Source organism: Phaenicophaeus curvirostris, chromosome 29, assembly GCF_032191515.1.
Source record: "Phaenicophaeus curvirostris isolate KB17595 chromosome 29, BPBGC_Pcur_1.0, whole genome shotgun sequence".
NCBI classification, from domain to species: domain Eukaryota; kingdom Metazoa; phylum Chordata; class Aves; order Cuculiformes; family Cuculidae; genus Phaenicophaeus; species Phaenicophaeus curvirostris.
The window spans coordinates 622,887-643,643 of NC_091420.1; the positions used below are offsets into that span (position 1 = coordinate 622,887).

Below are 20,757 nucleotides of genomic sequence, written 5' to 3' on the forward strand. Positions count from 1 at the left end.
AAATGATGAATCCTCCTGGGCCTGAGGGTCTCCCACTCAGTGTACAATCAGTGGCAGATCCATGAGCTCTTTTCTACTCCTGTATCAAGTGTCTAGGAGCCCAGCATGGCTGGTAAACATGCTGTGACCCATGCTAACTGAAACATCAGACTTGATTCCCCCAGAGAAGAACCACGAGTACTGGAGCACCTCTTGTATGAGGCCAGGCTGGGATAGTTGGAGTAGTTCAGCCTGGAGAAGAGAAGGCTACGAGGAGACATTAGAGCAGCTTCCAGAGCTGAAAGGGGCTCCAGAAAAGCTGAGGAGGGGCTCTTGACTGCAGGGAGTGCAGGGATAGGATAAGAGGGAATAGTTTTGAGCTGCAAGAGGGGAGATTGAGATGAGATCTTGGGGAGAAATGTTTTGCTGTGAGGGTGGGGAGGCCCTGGCCCAGGTTTCCCAGAGCAGGGGTGGCTGCCCCATCCCTGGAGGGGTTCAAGGCCAGGTTGGATGGGGCTTGGAGCCCCTGATGCAGTGGGAGGTGTCCCTGCCCATGGCAGGGGCTGGGGCTGGATGTACTTTGTCCAACCCAACCCAAACCATCCTATGATTCAATGATTCTATTGTGCAGAGTTAACACCAGCTACCCGGCGCTCCTCAGCCTTGTATCTTGCTGCATCAGGGCTTGCAAGATGGGTGCTGGGTTGCCTACTGTGCATCACACGCATGGTTGCTGCACTCCCAGCACCAAAGAAGGGACTCAGCAGGCATCTGGGAAAGCTGCCCCTGTCTGTGCTTTGCCCATGGTGCATCCTGGAGCTGCTGCAAAGAGGGGCTGGGAAAACCAAGATTAATGGTGTTCCTGTGCAGCCACTGGCTGCCTCTTTCCCAGAACCTCCCCAGTGTGATGGATTTGATGCAGATTTGATGCAGGAGGGCAGTGGGGAACATGCCAGGGGCTGGCAGGCTTCAAGACAGAGAGCCCATGCAGCCTCTACCGCTCAGCTGGGACACAGCAATGCGGTTGTCCTGGTGCAAAATCCTCCTCATGGCACCTTCCCGTGCCCATAGCTTCTCCAGTGCAATCTGCATTTACTCCCCCACAGGCTGGGTGCACTTTGCATCCTTCCTGGAGACAACAGGACACACAACACGGGTGTATTTCATGCTTGAAGAAAGACCTTTTATTCCAATGCCATAGGCAGAAGCAGATGACAGAGATTTGGATACAGATTTGTGCTTGTAGGCCAGCAGAACGGGTGATGCTGCTGGAAATCACAATCCCGTGGGTGTAGTCACCCTAGGAACTGCTTCAGTTTTGGTGACCATGATCATGACCATGGCCATGACCAACATCTGAATGCTTGTGGGACCTGTTGTGGGCATCAATATATACAAGATTCAGGGTGGTCAGGAACTCGGTGAACCTCAGGCAACCATCGTGGTCGCTGTCTGCTCTGGCAAAGAGCTTCTCGATGTAATCCTCCTCGGAGGTGTTAGGCTGCAGCAGGACAAAGGGGAAAATAGGTCAGTGTGAAGCATGGGGTCACCCTCCCAGCCTGCAGTTACAGCACAAGGCTCACCCAGCAAGGATTGCATGGTTTGAGGAAAACCCTAGAAAACCCTCTCTCCTCTTTGGGAGACTGTCACCCCCCCCAATGCCCCAAGGAGGGCACCGCTCCTGCAAGCTCTTGCAGTGTTAGGAGAGCGGGGCCATGCTCAGCTCTTACCGGCCTGGTGTCGGCGAGGAAGGCCTGAGCGTTGTTCCTCATCAAATCTGAGAACTCCCTCTTGTTCAGGTAGTCATCAATAGGGCGGTCCTTCGGGGCATACTCATGATAGATGTTGACCATGCACTCCAAGGCGAGCTCCAAGTCAGATTTCATCTTGCTAGGAAGGGACAGGCAGCAAAACGATAAACCCTATAGGAGGAGAAGGACTCCCTTCTCTTCTGGGAGCCCCAGACAAGCTCTGGCTGCTCCACGGGGATGGGATCACACCGGGGGCATTGCCAGCAGCGCCTACCATGCCACCAGAAGAGCTTGTCATGGTAGGTGCTTGGCCAAGAGCTACTCACCCACGAGCGGTGCTGGGGCTGACTTCTGCAGGCAGTGGTGCACGGGAGGCGAGGAGCAGGCAGGAGCAGTGACTGCACTGAGGAGGCAAGGTCTCTTTTTATACTCTCCCTGAGCTACAGTTTGTGACACCTGCAAATACGCTTCGGGGCGATAACCCTAAGAATTGTGCAAGGCCATGCAGCACACCCAGACAGTGATTTCTTGTCTTCCTCCAGGAACTGGCTGCTCCCACTCTTAATGAGGGAGGGGACACACCAAACTCGTTAGGGCAAAACAAGGAAGCACCAAAAGAGACATTTCCAGGGAGCCAACATCACTGGTCGGTGACAGTGCAGGGGCTTCCCCAGGAGCAGGGCCATTCAGGGCATAGAATCATAGAATGGTTTGAGTTGGAAGGGACCTTAAAGATCATCTAATTCCAAACCCCTTGCCATGGGCAGGGACATCTCCCACTGGATCAGGGGGCTCAAAACCCCATCCAACCTGGCCTTGAACACTTCCAGGGATGGGACACCCAGAAATTCCCTGAGCAACCTGTTCCAGTGCCATTTGCAGAGATGATGGAATAGAAGCTCTTCCAGCTCACATGTAAGGTGCTGAGTGAGGGTCTCCAGTGGGATGATGTGTTTTCCTACCAGGGGATGGTGTTTATCACTCCTGTAACTGTCTTGATGTTGTTGGGTTTGGCTGGAGATGCTGTGTCTGCCCCCACCCCTCTTTCCAAAACCATGAGCATCATCCATCCAGAACCATTTCTAAATAGCCAGACAGGAAGCCAAGAAAGGTTTTGCATTTCCAGGCACACCAACATCCCAGAAACCTGTCTCACTGTTAGGAGGTGGCATTTCCCAGCATCCGTAATTGCTACCCAATGAGAGTTGAGGGCATTGGCAATTTCTGTTTCCTCCCAGTGCTGGGGGAATTTCACCACTTGTGGGACACCTCTTGGTGTTCCCAGTGCCTGGAATGGGCTGCTCAACTCTGCGTGTCTTGGGGAAAGACAATCTGGGGGTTCTGGGGCAGAGCCTGTGCCCCAGGATGCTCAAGTCCTTCACCCTAGGTCTGTGCTTGGTGGGACAGGCACAGCAAAATCCTGTGGCATCCTTTGGGGCTTTTAGGAGTTGGGAATGACAACACTGGTGAAACATCTCCCTTTCAGCCTCCTAAGCCAGTAACAGGAGGAACTGGTGCCAGGAAAATCTTGAATTGCCACAGAGTGAAACAAAGAGACAGGGTGTACAGTGGAGTGAGACTGGTGCGTCATGCCGGGAAAGGGGAGCCCCCCGGTGCTGAGCCAGGCAGGGCTGATCCGCGGAGACAGGGATGTGCCATGGGTGAGACATGACGGGGCAGGCGTGGGGAGGTGAGAAGGGATGCACCTGTCATGTGGGGCGGTGGGAGGAGACACGCGTGCGCTGTGGGGCGGGCAAGAAGGGATGGATGTGGGCCATGGGTTCTCCTGCTGCCGTCTGCTGCTGCCACAGAGGGAACGTACGCACGCACCAGGAAGCCCTTGGTGTATGAGGTTTAACCAGGCCAAATGGTGGGTCCTGCACTTGGGACACAACAACCCTGAGCAGCTCCAGCCTAGGAGAAGTCTGGCTGGAAACTGCCTGGAGAAGGACCTGGGGGGGTTGGTTGAACAGGAGCCAGCAGCGGCCCAGGGGGCCAAGAAGGCCAAGGGCATCTTGGCTTGGATCAGACCTGGCGTGGCCAGCAGGGCCAGGGAGGTTCTTCTCCCTCTGGCCTCGGCCCTGGGGAGACCGCTCCTCGAATCCTGGGGTCAGTTGTGGGCCCCTCCCCACAAGAAGGATGTTGAGGCTCTGGAGCGAGTGCAGAGAAGAGCAACGAAGCTGGGGAGGGGGCTGGAGAAGAAGAGGAGCAGCTGAGAGAGCTGGGGGGGTTTAGCCTGGAGAAGAGGAGGCTGAGGGGAGACCTCATTGCTCTCTGCAACTCCCTGAGAGGAGGTTGTGGAGAGGAGGGAGCTGGGCTCTTCTCCCAAGGGACAGGGGACAGGATGAGAGGGAATGGCCTCAAGCTCCACCAGGGGAGGGTCAGGATGGACATCAGGAAAAAAATTATCATGGAAACGGTCACTGGGCAGTGGCAGAGGCTGCCCAGGGAGGGGGTTGAGTCCCCTTCCCTGGAGGGGTTTAAGGGCCGGGTGGACGAGGTGCTGAGGGACATGGGTTAGTGATTGATGGGAATGGTTGGACTCGAGGATCCGGTGGGTCCTTTCCAACCTGGTGATTCTATGATTCTACGATTCTATGTTCTACCCCAGAGCCCAGCTGCTGTGCTGTGGCAGACCACGCTCCAGTGCAAGAACCATCGTAAGGTGTTGGTACCTGCCCTGCGGCCAAGTGAGGACGTGGGGACAGGAGCCAGCATGGCCCCAAGGGCAGAGTGGTGATGGGGGTGTGGATCATAGCATCCCAGAACGGTTTGGGTTGGAAGGGTCCATGAAAGTCATCTAGTCCAACCTCCCTGTCCTGGGCAGGGACATCTTCAACCAGATCAGGTTGTTGGATGAGCGCAGGCAGGCTGAGTGCCTGTGAACAGCATTGTGACAGCTTCAATAGCCACAAATCAAGTACAAAAAGGGTCTTGGGGGTTGTGAGGTGTCTCTGTCACCTGCATTTGGATGCAAATGTGGTGCAGCCACTCTCGGCTGTCTCCTGAGACAGGAGGGATGGAAATGTCTTTTGATCCCTATGCAGGTGCTCAGCTGAGCAAGGGATCCCTACCCCCCTCTCTGTTCAGGGGAGCACGGGGATGAGCTTCAACCTTCTGTGGTCAAACCAGCCCCTGGAAACCCAAGGCTGCGGCGCCTGGGTGGGAGCCCCAGGCATGGGGGCAGGCAAAGCATCACCAGCACCTGGTGGGCACCGGTCCCGACCACTCGGCCCCCGCAGAAAGGAAAAACAGCGTCGTCCATGAGGTCTTAATTTATTAAAGGTTCAAAACTGACCACAAACACAGAAGAAAAACTTGACAGAAGGATATGACAGAAAACTTTATGAGGTTCTTACAAAAGGACCTCAAAAGTCCCACAGGACCCCTCGTCACCTGACCTGCGCAGCTCAACGTTCTGCATCCCTGCAGTGCATGTAGCTCCCAGCCAGGGCCCTCAGGAGGGTGACAAATCCCTGGAAATTCACCTTCTCTTCTCTGCTGCATTCATAGAATCATAGAATCATAGAATGAGGTGGGGTGGGGGGACCTCACAGCCCATCCAGTCCCACCCCTGCCATGGGCAGGGACACCTCCCACCATCCAACCTGGCCTTGAACCCCTCCAGGGATGGGGCAGCCACCACTGCTCTGGGCAACCTGGATCTCCCCACCCTCACAGCAGAACATTTCTCCCCAAGATCTCATCTCAGTCTCCCCTCTTGCAGCTCAAACCTGTTGCCCATCATCCTATCCCTGCCCTCCCTGATCCAGAGCCCCTCCCCAGCTTTCCTGGAGCCCTCTTCATCACTGGAAGCTGCTCTAAGGTCTCCCCGCAGCCTTCTCTTCTCCAGGCTGAACAACCCCAACTCTCCCAGCCTGTTCTCCAGCCCTTGCTTCATCTCCGTGGCCTCCTCTGGACTCGCTCTAACAGCTCCACGTCCTTCCTGTGCTGAGGACTCCAGAACTGGATGCAGGACTCCAGGTGGGTCTCCCAGAGCAAAGCAGAGGGGTAGAATCCCCTCCCTTGCCTGCTGGTCCCACGGCTCTGGATGCAGCCCAGGACTTGCTTGGCCTTTTGGACTACAAGTGCACTTCTCCAGCTCCTGTGGAGCTTCTCCTCTCACAGCGCCCCAAGTCCTTCTCTTCAGGGCTGCTCCAAATCCATTCTCCACCCAGCCTGGACTTGTGCTTGGGATTGCCCTGACTTGGGTGTAGGACCTTGCACTGTGTTCCAGGTCCTGTCCACACTATAGCTCTGGGCACCACAGGGCTGGGCTGCAGTTATGGAGAGGAGCTCAGCGGATGACTGGGAGCTGGTCAAGCCTTGAAACAGGGAGGGGAGAGCACCTGGGGCATCACTCTCTCTCCACCCTGAGGGATGCTCCCCAGCTCTCCAGCTTGTCCCAGTGCTGGCTGGTCAGGAGGGAGAACTGTGAGGGGAGACCTTATTGCTCTCTAGAAGTACCTGAAAGGAGGTTGTGGAGAGGAGGGAGCTGGGCTCTTCTCCCAAGGGACAGGGGACAGGATGAGAGGGAATGGCCTCAAGCTCCACCAGGGGAGGTTCAGGCTGAACATCAGGAAAAAATGTTTCACAGAAAGGGTGATTGGGCAGTGGCAGAGGCTGCCCAGGGAGGGGGTTGAGTCCCCTTCCCTGGAGGGGTTTAAGGGCCGGGTGGGCGAGATGCTGAGGGACATGGTTTAGTGTTTGATAGGAATGGTTGGACTCGATGATCCGGTGGGTCCTTTCCAACCTGGTGATTCTATGATTCTATGACAGCCCCTGCAGACCCAGCTCAATGCAGCCCGCAGGCTCCGACCATAAGTGGGTCGCATTCTGTTCCCCATCCCTGCCGTCACCCCACCCCAGGGCGATGCACCAGCTGGGGCTGGTGGCTGCAGGGTCACCCACAGCGAGCAGCCCAAATGTGGCTCCCAGCTGCCCCTGCACGCTGCCCCGCAGCTCGCAGAGGGGGCATCCTCCAGGGGCAAAGCCAGGGCTGGATGGAGCGAAGCCTTCATGGCATGTCCACTTGATAGTCCTTCTCAAGCTGCCTTCAGCCATGAGACTCTGGCATCCAGCGAGTTAGAGGTGGGGGCATCCACATCTAGAAGGGGTGTGCTGCACATCTGGAGCCCAGCACACCAGCCCAGCTGTTCAGCAGAGGGAAAAGGCGATCAGAGGGAGGGAATGGAGACTCGTGGATGTGAGCGGGACAGGCTGTGGTGCTGAGAAGGGAGATCTGCAGCTGCACGGCTCCTCACGTTTATAACCACGAGCTGAGTCCTCTCCTGCTGCCTCGGGGGGGGGGCTGGCTGGGTGCATGGGGGCGGCCACTCCTCTGCACACCATAACCCCACCCCGAGCAGGAACGCAACCGAAACCCTGCTCCCCAAAGGTTTGCTTGGAAGACAAGGGACAAGAGTGACTTCCCAGTGCAGCGGGACCTGACCCACGGAGCAGCAAGTAGGGGAACGGATGCTGACCCTGCGTGAACTTCATAATGGTTAAAAAAAAAAAAAGAGAGCTGTCCGCCCCTCACTTTTATCGTGAAGGCAGCTGGAGACACTAATCCCTGCAAAAGCTCCTGCCTCGCCTTGCCCAGCCACGAAACGTTACTGGGGCTGCGGGGCAGGGTGCTGCCGCTGACTCACGCTAACGTGGCTGGCAAGGATCAGCCCCACAGGTGGTTTACGAGGGCTCAGGGACCGTGCCCAGGCTGTGGCAGAGCAAAATCCAACTTGGAAGCACTCTTGGTCTCACTCATCCAGTACCAATGACGCACACAGGGAGGAGAAATGGGGTCTTCTCCAGTGTGACAGCACCCCTGGGGCAAGAACCCCCCATTGCGAAGCATGCAGAGGACTTTGTTTAAAAAAACCTTTATTGAAAGAGCATCAGGAAGATGGCTCGAGGGTGGTGGGAGGAGCAACGCAGCCTGGGACTGGTGTCCCCTGCTCAATTCCTGCGTGGCATCTTGTCAGGATAGTCCACGAAGAAGTCGTTGCACATCATGGCCATGCAGGCCACGAAGGTCACGTACTCTTGGAAATCCACCTCGCTGTCCCTGTTGTTGTCCAGGTGGCTCATGAGTTGCTGTAAGCTGGCCTCACTGGTTTGGCTCTGCCCAGGGGCAAGAAGGAGTTAAAATGGGGGTTTGCATCATGGGTCATATCCCCCAGTCCCAGCATCACCCATGGGACCCCACACTTACGCTGAAGCTGGGCAGCTCCTTCATGAGCAGGTCCTTGAGCTCCTGCTTGCTGAGCTTGTACTTGTCCCCCTCCTTCCCGGAGTACTTGTGGAAGGTAGAGACCATCACGGCCAGCGCCTGCTCCAGGGGACTTGCCATGGGGAATGCTGGAGAGCCTGGAGCCACCGACACCACAGGGAGGTGAGGGTCGAGTTCAGCACCCCCGAACAACCCAGTGATGTGGGGCTGACGTTCAGCCTTGCCCCCCAGACCGTGCAGGCTGCCCTGATGCCCCGGGATGCATCACCGTTTCCTCCTTAATTTGACCCTCCCGTTAGCACCCAAGCTGGGCGTTGCTCTGCTGGTATCAGAGCTCCAAGAAAGCCACGCCAGAGGGGAGAACATGCAGGGAGGGAGCAGACCCGTCTTGCCTGAACCAGGCAGGGACAGGATCACTCACTTTTCCAGCCCTTGGAGGCAAAACGCAACCTCTGGAGGGGAATGGAGCATTGGAGATAAAAAAATCAACTCACCGACAGCTCAAGCGAAAACAGCCAAGGACGGGTAGGGAGGGAGGAGAGCTGGTGTCGGGCCATGGCATTTATAGCCCCGCCTGGGACACCTCCCTCACTGGCTGGATGGGAAGGCACCAATCCTGCTCCTGCATCTGCTCAGACATGGGCTGGTAAAGGAGGAAAAGAAACTGTGGGAGCAGCCCTGGCCTCCTCTAACCATCCTGCTCCTGCACTGCCAAGGGGGCTGGTTTGGGTTAGAAAGAGCCAAATGCGTCCCTGCAGCTGGGTGGGGACCATCTCATCGAGGAGCATCCCTGGGGACAAGGGATGAAGCGAGGGCAGGCGATGCCACTGCGGGGCAAGGTGCCACGCGCGGTGGGTTTGGCAGCATCCTCAGGGATATCTGAAGCCGCAAAAACCCAAGCAGGGTTTCTCCCTGGCAGCATCGCCGTGCTGGGATTTAGGTTTAGGTTTGGATGAGGGTTTGGGGTTTGTTTTTTTCTGTTTTCAGTTTGACTGCAAGCAATTTCTGTTCCCTAATGGGGAGGGCTGTGCGTCACAATGCCCCGTTGTGTAACGGAGCGCTATTTTGGTGTCCGCATCTCCCAGGCACATGTCAGGGAGTGGTGAGGGAAAGCCAAGAGCCAGCAGTTTGCAGCTCCCTGACACAGAGCTGTTCGCCACAGTGCAAGGGCTTAAAAATACCCCAAGCCTGGCTGAGCCAGGGACCAGAGTGAAAAAAAAACAGGGGATGAAGCTCCCACTGCCAGCTCTGGGTTGCTCCAGCACCCAGTGGGATGTGAAATCTCACCAAACAGCATCTCCCCAGGTCAGGGACTCCTTCAAGGACCATTTTGGCAAAAGAAAATCCCAAGCCTGAACCTCATCTCCCTGGCAGCAAGTGCAAAGTGGTGCAAATCACTGGGAGGGGGCAGCTCACAGGGGCTCTTTCTAAGGATCCTGGGAAGGGGTAGGGCAAGGTTTAGAGCTGCTGGGGAGATGCTGGAAGGACTTGGGGACTCGAGGGTTACTTGGGGACTCAGGGACAGGCTCTGCTCTGCTGTGCAATGACGCAGATGATTTGTCAGGGCGTTTTGAATCTGGAGTGGTGTCTCTTGGGTTTTGGAGCTCCTGGGGAGCAGCTGCAGCACCTTCTGCAAACTAGTCCAGACCTGCCAGGAGCTGCTGAGGCTTTGGGAGGAGGAGGGTGAGTTCTGGGCTTTCCAGCCACTATTGCAGGCTGCTTGACTGCAGTCCCGCAGCTCCAAGGCCAACCAGGCAGCTCAGGTTGGCTTTATCCAATGCAGCCCCCCAAGAGATGCTTATCCACATCCCAAAGGGGCCAAGGGTCTCCTCTAGCTCCTTGGAAAAACTCTTCTCTGCAGGAACTGAGGACACTGGGTTTTTTTGCTTTGCACAGACCTTGCACCTGGCTGTCTGCTTCCTCCAGCCCAACTTTCACTCCCCAAGCCCAAGGCAGCTTGTGCCAACCTACAAGCTAAGCTGGACTCGGGGAAGCTCCTATGTTTTGAGCTAAACATGCACTGAACATCTCTCTGAGCCAGCAAGGATGGTTTGGCGGGGGTTAAAGTCCAAGTATGTTGCCTGGAGGCGGTGCGGAGCTGTTTTGCTCAACCTCTTCCAAAAAATGCCTCCTGGGGATGAGTTGCTGTGTGGAAAATCCTACGGAGGTGGAGAAAGATGTGAGTCACCCGGCTGCCCACTAACGTACAGCGCACACAACCCAGCTGGTGCACACAGAGGCTTTTAAAAAGCTTTTATTGGAAGCCCGAAGGGGCTGGTGGGGGAGGAGGCGGGGGGGTCACTTCTTGCGGGGCTGCCTGGGGCAGTCCTTGAAGAACTCGTTGAAGCCCATGGTGATGCAGGCCAGGAAGCAGACATACTCCTTAAAGTCCACCTCGCTGTCCTTGTTGTGATCCAGGTCATTCATCAGCCTCTTGAATTCCATCTCGTCCATTTGTTTCTGCGAGAGGGGAAGGGCACGGGAGGGTAAGCGGGTGCATGGATGTGCGAGGGGCTTCCGCATCCAACCTGCTGTTGGCAAGGAGGGAAGATGCAAGGAGCCTGGGCTTCCCTCCCCCTGGCTTGAAGGAGGGTGTTCTCTTTGCTTTTGGAAGGAGGTGGCTGTTCGAAACGCAGCTGGTTTATCTGCGATGCGGGGCGAACCAGCACAGCCACAGCAAATGCTCTTCTCGGTCATCAAAATGTTTGGCTAAAACATTTCTCCTCCCTTCTTTGAATCCTCCCAGTTCAAACCACAGCCAGAAGGGGAAGTGGGGGTTAAAAAAAAAAAAAGGATTTAAAAAAAAAAATTGAAATCAGAGCATGATTTTCTTTGCCAATCAAAAATATTTCTGTGGGTACGAGAAAACCAAGTTTCCTTTCCCTCTGAGCATGCTCCAGCTCAGGTCCCCCTGGCCTCATCCCTCCTTCTCCCCCAGGGCTTGCCCTGGAGTGTGAGGTCTCCGCAGGTCGCACGCGGGCAGCATCCATCGCGTGCTTTGGGGAAATGCTGAGACCACCTCTGCTCAGCCCAGTTTGCATGTTCTATGCGGGGACCCCAGGCTGGTTTGCCCCTGCTCCTACAACACCTCCACCCTGCATCTTCACACCTCCAAGGGATCACAGAATCATGGAGTGGTTTGGGGCAGAAGGGACCTTAAAGATCATCCAGTTCCAACCCCTCTGCCAAGGATGTGAAGGGATGTGCTCCTACGGCCACTTACACTTCCGAAGCTGGGCAGCTCCTTGTTCAGCAGCTCCTTGAGTTCCGCCTTGCTGAGTTTGTACTTGTCCCCTTCCTTCCCTGAGTACTTGTGGAAGGTGGTGACCATCACGGCCATCGCCTGCTCCAGGGGGAAAGCCATCGCCAGCTTCCTGTGCTCCTGGAGGGCAGAGCACCAGGGATGGGAGTCAGTGGGACCATTGCCTCACCCTACCCAAATCATAGGGGCATTCCATAGAATCATAGAATCACCAGGTTGGAAAAGACCCACTGGATCGAGTCCAAACATTCCCATCAATCACTAACCCATGCCCCTCAGCACCTCGTCCACCCGGCCCTTAAACCCCTCCAGGGAAGGGGACTCAACCCCCTCCCTGAGCAGCCTCGGACACTGCCCAATCACCCTTTCTGTGAAACATTTTTTCCTGATGTCCAGCCTGACCCTCCCCTGGTGGAGCTTGAGGCCATTCCCTCTCGTCCTGTCCCCTGGCCCTTGGGAGAAGAGCCCAGCTCCCTCCTCTCCACAACCTCCTCTCAGGGAGTTGCAGAGAGCAATGAGGTCTCCCCTCAGCCTCCTCTTCTCCAGGCTAAACCCCCCCAGCTCTCTCAGCTGCTCCTCGGTCCATGATGCTGCAGAGGGACAGCTGCAACCCCAGCACCTCTAACGGGGGAATTCTGGGGTGCAGCAACTACCGTGTGGGTTCCAGCTGCGCAACAGCTGGAGGAAGAGGAGCAGGGACTCACCGGGGTTGTCGTAGAGAAGGCAGCAGTGAGGAGTCGGGGTGCTGCAGCCAGAGCAGGATGGGCATTTATAGCCCAGCTGGGGTGGCTCTGCCCAGCGCACCCCACGCAGCCCCCTCGCCTCCAGGCTTTCCCAGCAGCTCCATGCAGGTGGTTTCGCCCGCACCTCATTTTTGCCTAACGAGCTGTGTGATTCCATTAGTGGGGGGTGGGTGAGTTTGGGTGCTGCTGGAAGGAGCTGCTGGCCCTGCTGGGGAGTCTGGGGGCGGCGGGGGGCAAGGCACAAGTCAAAAGATGGACACAGGGACAGGGAAGGGCTGAGCCATCCCTTGGTGTTTCATCCACAATGGGTGCTTTTCACAGGTGGGGAGAAGTCATTTTGGGGAGGAGTGAGCCCTTCCCTGAACCCCACATAGAATCCTGGAATGGTTTGGGTGAAAAGGGACCTCAAAGCCCATCCAGTCCCACCCCTGCCATGGGCAGGGACACCTCCCACTGCATCAGGGGCTCCAAGCCCCATCCAGCCTGGCCTTGAACCCTCCAGGGATAGGGGAGCCACCCCTGCTCTGGGCAACCTGTTCCAGGGCCTCCCCACCCTCACAGCAAAACATTTCTCCCTAAGATCTCATCTCAACCTCCCCTCTCTCAGCTCAAAACTATTCCCCCTTATCCTATCCCTGCACTCCCCAATACAGACCCCTCTTCAGCTTTTCTGTAGGGATTTGTAGCTGGGGAGGGGCACAGGGAACACACGTTTGGGGAACAGTCTGAAATCTTGCACATCTTGTGCCACGTGGGATTTGGAGGCTGGTGCCCAGTGTTAGCAGCGGGCACAGGGTGCCCAGAGCTGATCTCACACAAGGACAGGAGTGTGGGTTTGAGCTCCCTGAATCGGGGCTGGGTGCAGAGCCTGGCAGCCCCATCCCTGTCGCCACAACCCCCTCCACCTGCCTAAGTGCCCCCGGGCTGCCAGCAGGAGCACCCCAGGGTGAGGCTGTGGAGCACAGACACACAACCCCCCTCTGCCCACACAGATACCCAGAACCTCTCTCTGACACCGGTTCAATACAGCTCCCCATGCACCCCATTTGCTCCAAGCGGCTCCCCTCATACAAGAAGGATGTTGAGGCTCTGGAGCGAGTGCAGAGAAGAGCAACGAAGCTGGGGAGGGGGCTGGAGAACAGGCCTTATGAGGAGCGGCTGAGAGAGCTGGGGTTGTTTAGCCTGGAGAAGAGGAGGCTGAGGGGAGACCTCATTGCTCTCTGCAACTCCCTGAGAGGAGGTTGTGGAGAGGAGGGAGCTGAGCTCTTCTCCCAAGTGACAGGGGACAGGACAAGAGGGAATGGCCTCAAGCTCCACCAGGGGAGGTTTAGGCTGGACATCAGGAAAAATTCTTTCACAGGAAGGGTGATTGGGCAGTGTCCGAGGCTGCCCAGGGAGGGGGTTGAGTCCCCTTCCCTGGAGGGGTTTAAGGGACGGGTGGATGAGGTGCTGAGGGGCATGGGTTAGTGTTTGATAGGAATGGTTGGACTTGGTGATCCAGTGGGTCTCTTCCAACCTGGTTATTCTATGATTCTATGATTCTATGAAATAATGCACCTAGCCTTGACCAGGATAGGCCCAGGGTCTGCAACCACCCCAAGCCCAAACCCAGATGCCAGGGTCCTGCAGGGAAGCAGGCAAGAGTGAGGGGACATCCTGAATTGTTTCCAGGTGCTTCAGCCAATCCGCATCTAGAAATGAGATGTTGGGTGCTGGCTGGTCCTCAGTCTGAGGGTCCCTTTTGGAAAGACCCTGAGAATCTACCCAGGATCCCACTGGATCGCTGGGATCCTGTGTGAGCATCCGGGTACAGCACCCAGCCAAGCCCCACTCATAAACAGTGATGTGAGTCACGAGCCCTGCCCTCCCCTGAGAGGGATTCCTGCACAGTGACTCAGTCCCAGCCCTGCCCGGCTGACCCGGCTCCCACGGATGCACCCCTGGTTTGCCTGGGATCCCCAGTTTCACCGAGACCCTCAGCACTGCAGGGTAGGGGGAGGTGGGCAGGGGCACAGGTAGGAGCCAGCGATGCTCCCGCATGAGGGAGAGGAGCAGCGGGGTCAAGGAGGCGAGGCTGGATGGGGAAGGGGGTGAGGGGTCTCAGCTGTGAGGTGCTGAAAGGTCCTGTGTCCAGTTCTGGAGTCCTCATTATAAGAAGGACATGGAGCTGTTGGAGAGAGTCCAGAAGAGGCCATGGAGGTGATGTGAGGGCCTGAGCACCTCCTGTATGAGGCCGGGCTGGGAGAGTTGGGGTTGTGCAGCCTGGAGGAAAAAAGGCTGCGGGGAGACCTTAGAGTAGCTTCCAGGGCTGAAAGGGGCTCCAGGAAAGCTGGGGAGGGGCTCTGGATCAGGGAGGGCAGGGAGAGGACGAGGGGAGCAGGTTTGAGCTGCAAGAGGGGAGATTGAGATGAGATCTTAGGGAGAAATGTTTTGCTGTGAGGGTGGGGAGGCCCTGGCCCAGGTTGCCCAGAGTAGGGGTGGCTGCCCCATCCCTGGAGGGGTTCAAGGACAGGTTGGATGGAGCTTGGAGCCCCTGGTGCAGTGGAGTGGGACTGGATGGGCTTTGAGGTCCCTTCCCACCCAAACAATCAGACGATTCTATGAATTGGGGTTCCCAGAGACGCCCCAGGGCTGAGGCAGCAGTGTCCTCGCAGAGGTGGATGCTGGGCTGTGGTCCTAAGGCAGCTCAGGTCCCCACACGGGGACATGGACAGGGTCCCCTGGGACATGTGGCAGCAGCAGCCGCACCCTGTGCCGCAGGCAGTGGCTCGGGGTGCCAAGAGGCCGTGGTGTCTGCTGACATCTCGTGGTGGCTCCATCAACCACAAGGATCCCATCCCTGCGAGGCCAGAGGGCTGGGACAGGCATCATTGCACCCTGAGCAAGTTTGCGGACGATACTAAGCTGGGTGGAAGTGTTGATCTGCTGGAGGGTCAGGAGGCTCCAAAGGGATCTGAACAGGCTGGATCCATGGGCTGAGACCAACGGCAGGAGGGTTAACGAGGCCAAATGGCGGGTCCTGCCCTTGGGGCACAACAACCCTGAGCAGCTCCAGCCTAGGAGAAGTCTGGCTGGAAACTGCCTGGAGGAGAAGGACCTGGGGGGGTTGGTTGAACAGGAGCCAGCAGGGGCCCAGGGGGCCAAGAAGGCCAAGGGCATCTTGGCTTGGATCAGACCCGGCGTGGCCAGCAGGGCCAGGGAAGTTCTTCTCCCTCTGGACTCGGCCCTGGGGAGAGCGCTCCTCGAATCCTGGGGTCACTTGTGGGCCCCTCCCCACAAGAAGGATGTTGAGGCTCTGGAGCGAGTCCAGAGAAGAGCAACGAAGCTGGGGAGGGGGCTGGAGAAGAAGAGGAGCGGCTGAGAGAGCTGGGGGGGTTTAGCCTGGAGAAGAGGAGGCTGAGGGGAGACCTCATTGCTCTCTGCAACTCCCTGAGAGGAGGTTGTGGAGAGGAGGGAGCTGGGCTCTTCTCCCAAGGGACAGGGGACAGGACGAGAGGGAATGGCCTCAAGCTCCACCAGGGGAGGGTCAGGCTGGACATCAGGAAAAATTTTTTCATGGGAAGGGTGATTGGGCAGTGTCCGAGGCTGCCCAGGGAGGGGGTTGAGTCCCCTTCCCTGGAGGGGTTTAAGGGCCGGGTGGACGAGGTGCTGAGGGACATGGGTTAGTGATTGATGGGAATGGTTGGACGCGATGATCCCGTGGGTCTCTTCCCACCTGGTTGTTCTATGATTCTATGATCATCGTGACCGTGTGGGTGGCAGAGGACAGGGCAGACCCCTCCCGTGTCCCCCCAACATCCCCTCGGTGCATCCGGGAAGGCAGAGCCTTGGCACCACCCGCTGCTCCTCCAAACTTTATTGCTGCAATAAATAACCACGGTGGCACGGACGGGACCCAACGGACCAGAGCACCCGTCAGCACAGGCAGGGCAGACCCTTCACCAGTTTTGGGGGTGGAAAGACACCCTGTTCCCAGGGAGATCCCCAGCTGCGAGGGGAAGCTCTGTGGGGACAGGGGAGTCCCTGTTTTGATGGGGTTTCTGCCCCAGAGGTCTGAGAATGGGCAGAATTCATGTCCTAGGTGAGGGGAAGCCTTTCCCTTTGCTTCTTGCCCAGCAGAGGGCTTGTGGGGCAAGATGAGGACAGGGATGATGTGGCATGCAGCCCCCACCGTGGCTGGGATGGCCTCGCGCACCTCAATTCCCACCCCCAGGCTCTGCCTGCCCGGATCGCATCCTGGCGGGGCTCAGCTCAGTCAGCAAAGCTGCAGGAGACCGGGGTGCCCTGGGGCAGGCTGGGGCTCAGGACTGAGAGGTGAGAAGCAGGGAGCTGTGGAGAAGCAGGGGCTGAGCCCAGGGAGGGTTGGGATGCAGGCGGCTGCATGGCGAGCTCGATGTTCTTCTCCTGCTGGTGGATGCTTTGGGAGAAGCGGGGAACCATGGAGAAGCAAGGGCTGAGCCCAGCGAGGGTTGGGATGCAGCCCAGCTCTACTTGGTGTGCTTGATGCTCTGCTCCTGCTGGCGGATGATCTGGGCGATGGGGCTGGCGATGCCGCCTATCAAGGTCCAGTACTCCTCAAAGCTGATGCGCCCGTCTTTGTTCTCATCCAGGTCACAGATGAGCTTGTCGGCTGCTCGCCGGTTCCCGGTGTCCTGGGGGACAGAGCAGAGCCGTTCACACCAAGATGATGGGGAAAGCAGGGTGCAGGATGAGAATCCTGTGTTCAGTTCTGGGCCCCTCGCCACAAGAAGGATGTTGAGGCTCTGGAGCGAGTCCAGAGAAGAGCAACGAAGCTGGGGAGGGGGCTGGAGAACAGGCCTTATGAGGAACAGCTGAGAGAGCTGGGGGGGTTTAGCCTGGAGAAGAAGAGGCTGAGGGGAGACCTCATTGCTCTCTACAACTCCCTGAGAGGAGGTTGTGGAGAGGAGGGAGCTGGGCTCTTCTCCCAAGGGCCAGGGGACAGGACGAGAGGGAATGGCCTCAAGCTCCACCAGGGGAGGGTCAGGCTGAACATTAGGAAAAAATGTTTCACAGAAAGGGTCACTGGGCAGTGTCTGAGGCTGCCCAGGGAGGGGGTTGAGTCCCCTTCCCTGGAGGGGTTTAAGGGCCGGGTGGATGAGGTGCTGAGGGACATGGGTTAGTGATTGATGGGAATGGTTGGACTCGATCTGGTGGGTCTCTTCCAACCTGATTATTCTATGATTCTATGATTCAAGGAGGAGAAACTGGTCCCTCAGCCCCACGCACTCCGGCCTCACCGTCAGCATGTGGTTGAGCTCACAGCTCAGCATCTTGCGGAAATCCTTCTTGCTGATGCGCCGTGGCTTCTTGCAGCAGCAGCGGCGGCTCGAGTACTTGTCAAAGTTGTTCACCAGGACCTGGACAGCCCATTCCAGTTCTGTGCACTGTGCCATCGCTGCCTGCGGTCACCTGTGGGGATGAGAGGTCAGGGATGGGGGCTGTGGGACCCACCATGTGCCCACACTGGGGAACAGGGGTAGACAGGCAAGTGCTATGCCCCTAGATCATAGAATCATAGAATAGTTTGGGTTGGTAGGGACCTTAAAGATCATCCAGTTCCTGCAATGGGCAGGGACACCCCCCAAAAGATCAGGCTGCCCGTCCAATCTCATGGTGACATCACTCAGGGCGTGCGCGAGGTCTGCACAAGCCCCTCAAGAGGCAAAAAGCAGCCACCACAGCACCGTCACGCAAGCTGCTCTTCCCCCTGCCTCGCTGTGCAGATAGGATCACCCCAAAACTCCTCCTGGCCCCGGCACGGCTCCACTTGCCGCGGCTCCAGAGCAGCACCCGCCCCACACCAACCACCCCACCTGCCCCTCCGGGGCGGCCGCCCCCACGCGTGGGATGGGGTGGCAATTATGGTGCCGAGGCCGCGGGGCTCCACAGCGCCAGGGCCGTGGCCGACGGTTCCCAGGGATCATTAGGGAGGAATGGGGTTGGGAGCCACACGGCGGCGGTGGCAGCAGGATGAGGGCAGGAATTACCAGCCAGCCCTCCTCTTGCTTCACAGCTCCGGGAACACCTCAGCAGGCCCAGACCTGCCCAAGCCCCCCACGAGCCCAGCCAAAGGCGTCCACAATCCCCCAGGGTCCAATCCTGCCTGCCTGATGGATGTCCAGTGTCCTCACTCCGCTGCCCCAAGTCAGGAAGATCCTTCCTATGGTTGAGCCCAACAGGATGGTCCCCGTCACGGGGTCCAGCGTCCACATCCTGGCCAGGATGCAGGCAGGCAGGGACGGAAACTGCGTCACCTTGTCTGGCCTTGGCTCTTTCCTGCCCCATCGGTAGCAGGGATGGAGCGTGTTGCTCCGTGGCGTTTCACTGGAGCAATGCTGATTTACACCACGGGTGTAACGCCCGCTTCCACAGTGGCGGTGGCCGTGTGGGTCTTGGAAGAAGCCAACGGGCCAGCGTATGTGGAGCCCAGAGCAGTGGCCGAGTGCCATCCCCCACTCCAGCGCCATCATCCAGGAGAGCGTCTGCAGTTCTGGGAGCAGGACAGGACCTGCTCCACACCCTAAACCTGGCTCACATCTCCTCTTTGTGCACTGATCTTCCCCGACTCAGCCCCAAGCTGAGGATGTTGGCACATCAGGGTGGTGGGAAGAGACAGGAGGCTCAGCCCTGGGCTCCCTGCGCTCTTGTGCTCATCCCTCCATGCCTCCTTGTGGCTGGGTGCTCTCCTGAGCCATCCTCATCTTCATGAAAGGCTTTGCTGTGCGGTGGCCCACGACTGGGAATGATCCCCACCTTGCAGGCTGCTGGGCTCCAGGGTGGCTTTTGAAGGGTCCTGGTGCTGGCAGTTGGTCCCACCACGAGCCTGGTCTCACTGGAGACTTCCAGCTCCAGCCCTTCCTCATCTCAGGCCATTAATTACCAATGACGTTTAATTAGCAGCACTCGGGTCAGAGCACCCACCCCCTGCACCCGCTGTGGACCCCGCGCTGATGGCACCGGTCCCCCGCCGCCCTGCGCCCAGCCCATCCTCGGGGCATCGTGGCTCCTGCTCCGACGCTGACTCACGGCACCAGCCCGCGCGGCCCCGCCGTCGCCCGTTCCCCAGCCCCGCCACGCGGCCCCGGGGCCAGCCCAGGGCACAGGGACAGTGTCACCGTGTCGGGGCGCGGGGATGCTGGCACGCTGGTGGCAGGGCTGGGGGACAGGTAGGCGGGCAGGGCAGGACGGGGCTTGTCAGCGTCTCTGCTCCTGCCTCTGCGGTCGCTTTTCTTCTGCCACCTCTCCCTCTCCTTCCTCACGCGCTCAGCAGCCCAGAGACCCACAGCCCCGGTGCTCCCTACCCTGGGCAACGCAGGGGAAATGCCCCTTTTCCAGATCCCAGTGACAACCCCGTGTCCTGGGCTCTCGTAGGCAGTGGAGGTCGATGGACACTGGCAAAGCCCTGTGCCCGACCACCCATTCCTAGTCCAGCTCCCCCCAGTGCTCCCCGACATCCAATGACTCCTCTCCACCCCAGCCCCACACCCCTGGATGCTCCCCGGCATCCGATGGGTCCTCTCCACCCCAGCCCATCTCCCCTGGATAGTCCCCAGCATCCAACAGGTCCTCTCCACACCAGCCTGGCTCTCCCTGATGCTCCCTGGCATCCAGTGGGTCCTTTTCACTCCAACCCAACTGCCCTAGATGCTCCCCAGCACCCGATGGGTCCTCACCAGCCCCACATACACGGAGCTGCCAAAGGGCTCCAGGGATTTCCATCACTCGACCTGCAGCAGCATGTTCCAGAGCTGTTCTTGATTGAATATTCACTCAAAGGGTCCCAGTGCTGGTTTTCTCATCCCCAGTTCGGACTCTTACCTGGCTCTGTCTGGGGTTCCTGTTGTGTCCGTCTGTCTCCGATTTGGCCGTACGGGCAGTGGGAGACGATGACACCCGCTTTTTCCTCACCTTGCACCCATACCGTAGAGCCCAACCCAGCTTTTAAAGAGGCTCACGCCCCTCCCTGACGTTCCCGGGGCGTTCCCAGGCTGGGGCTCACCTGGGAAATGGCTCCTTGCAATTGCAACACCGGGATGGGTCGTCGCGAGCTGGGACCTGCTGTGGGCTCCGTCTCCCAGGGGCTGCCCTGCACGTGGTTGTGCGGTGATGGCATTTGGAGGCCACCTTGAGGGACCCTGACAGCTGGAAAGGGCGGTGGGCTCCAGGTGGTTTCCTGGCCACAGACCAACTCCAGCCTAGTCCCTGGGTTTTGAAACCCACCACCATTCAGCCATGCACCAGCCAAACTAGCTCCTCCATCCCATCACACATCCCCACCACCCACCCTGCTCCAAACCACCCTCCGTGACCACAGCCCATCAGCTCCGATGTGGGACAGGAGCTGCCCAGCAAGGTGGGGACCATCGTTTATTTGAACCAAATGCCCTCGTTTTTAAGGGTAAAGGGGCTGGCTCGGGTCTTTGCTACATCAGGAGCTCTGGAAGCACAAATACCGGTACCAAGCAGGGCCGAGTCCAGCTCTCAGCTCTCTCTGGATGCTTTGGGACAGATAAGGAGCTCCTCAGCTGGAAGCTGTGTTTGAAAACTCACATCCGTAATTAATTGTCCCCGCAAATTGTACCCCTGTGTGTCTGCTGGAGCGATGGCGCAGCGATGCGATGCCCAGATTAGATACGGGCGTTACTGGGAGCTGCATATTTGGAGATGTAGGAGGTGATATATTCCACCTGCTCAGAAGACCTTTGGGGCTCCCATCCTGTAAAAACCACCATATGTGTCATCTCAGCTCTCCACTGGCTTTTTCCTAAT

General features: G+C 58.0%; 4 protein-coding genes across 5 annotated transcripts; all 4 read right to left on the reverse strand.

Moving 5' to 3' along the window:
• Positions 1 to 1,151: 1,151 nt before the first annotated feature.
• On the reverse strand, positions 1,152 to 2,184 carry LOC138732162 (protein S100-A12-like). Its single transcript, XM_069878573.1, has 3 exons — positions 2,057 to 2,184; positions 1,710 to 1,869; positions 1,152 to 1,480 (listed from the first exon to the last, which is right to left on the reverse strand). Exons 2-3 carry the CDS (start codon positions 1,863 to 1,865, stop codon positions 1,292 to 1,294), a joined length of 345 nt encoding a protein of 114 aa, XP_069734674.1. The 5' UTR covers positions 1,866 to 1,869; positions 2,057 to 2,184; the 3' UTR covers positions 1,152 to 1,291.
• Positions 2,185 to 7,596: 5,412 nt separating this feature from the next.
• On the reverse strand, positions 7,597 to 8,583 carry LOC138732151 (protein S100-A4-like). The gene is made up of 3 exons (XM_069878559.1): positions 8,457 to 8,583; positions 7,945 to 8,099; positions 7,597 to 7,853 (listed from the first exon to the last, which is right to left on the reverse strand). The coding sequence occupies exons 2-3, from the start codon at positions 8,080 to 8,082 to the stop codon at positions 7,689 to 7,691; spliced, it is 303 nt and encodes a 100-aa protein (XP_069734660.1). The 5' UTR covers positions 8,083 to 8,099; positions 8,457 to 8,583; the 3' UTR covers positions 7,597 to 7,688.
• A 1,636-nt stretch (positions 8,584 to 10,219) lies between these two features.
• Positions 10,220 to 12,298, reverse strand: LOC138732150 (protein S100-A4-like). Its single transcript, XM_069878558.1, has 3 exons — positions 11,929 to 12,298; positions 11,186 to 11,344; positions 10,220 to 10,422 (listed from the first exon to the last, which is right to left on the reverse strand). Exons 1-3 carry the CDS (start codon positions 12,094 to 12,096, stop codon positions 10,261 to 10,263), a joined length of 489 nt encoding a protein of 162 aa, XP_069734659.1. The 5' UTR covers positions 12,097 to 12,298; the 3' UTR covers positions 10,220 to 10,260.
• A 3,424-nt stretch (positions 12,299 to 15,722) lies between these two features.
• Positions 15,723 to 19,957, reverse strand: S100A16 (S100 calcium binding protein A16). 2 transcript variants are annotated; one of them, XM_069878684.1, is made up of 3 exons: positions 19,807 to 19,957; positions 17,226 to 17,397; positions 15,723 to 16,619 (listed from the first exon to the last, which is right to left on the reverse strand). In XM_069878684.1, the coding sequence occupies exons 2-3, from the start codon at positions 17,379 to 17,381 to the stop codon at positions 16,455 to 16,457; spliced, it is 321 nt and encodes a 106-aa protein (XP_069734785.1). In that variant the 5' UTR covers positions 17,382 to 17,397; positions 19,807 to 19,957; the 3' UTR covers positions 15,723 to 16,454. The 2 variants fall into 2 exon arrangements, with proteins under 2 accessions (XP_069734785.1, XP_069734786.1); XM_069878685.1 differs by lacking the exon at positions 19,807 to 19,957 and adding an exon at positions 17,976 to 18,119.
• Between the last annotated feature and the right edge of the window lie 800 nt (positions 19,958 to 20,757).

Coding starts and splice junctions, on each gene's coding strand:
- LOC138732162 (XM_069878573.1), bottom strand. CDS start 1,865: ATGAAATCTGACTTGGAGCTCGCCTTGGAGTGCATGGTCAACATCTAT. Junction 1,481..1,709: donor TCCTCGCCGACACCAGGCCG/GTAAGAGCTGAG, acceptor GTCCTGCTGCAG/CCTAACACCTCCGAGGAGGA.
- LOC138732151 (XM_069878559.1), bottom strand. CDS start 8,082: ATGGCAAGTCCCCTGGAGCAGGCGCTGGCCGTGATGGTCTCTACCTTC. Junction 7,854..7,944: donor AGGAGCTGCCCAGCTTCAGC/GTAAGTGTGGGG, acceptor GCCCCTGGGCAG/AGCCAAACCAGTGAGGCCAG.
- S100A16 (XM_069878684.1), bottom strand. CDS start 17,381: ATGGCACAGTGCACAGAACTGGAATGGGCTGTCCAGGTCCTGGTGAAC. Junction 16,620..17,225: donor AGCTCAACCACATGCTGACG/GTGAGGCCGGAG, acceptor TCTGTCCCCCAG/GACACCGGGAACCGGCGAGC.
- LOC138732150 (XM_069878558.1), bottom strand. CDS start 12,096: ATGAGGTGCGGGCGAAACCACCTGCATGGAGCTGCTGGGAAAGCCTGG. Junction 11,345..11,928: donor CCTTCTCTACGACAACCCCG/GTGAGTCCCTGC, acceptor TCTGCCCTCCAG/GAGCACAGGAAGCTGGCGAT. Junction 10,423..11,185: donor AGCTGCCCAGCTTCGGAAGT/GTAAGTGGCCGT, acceptor CCCCTCTCGCAG/AAACAAATGGACGAGATGGA.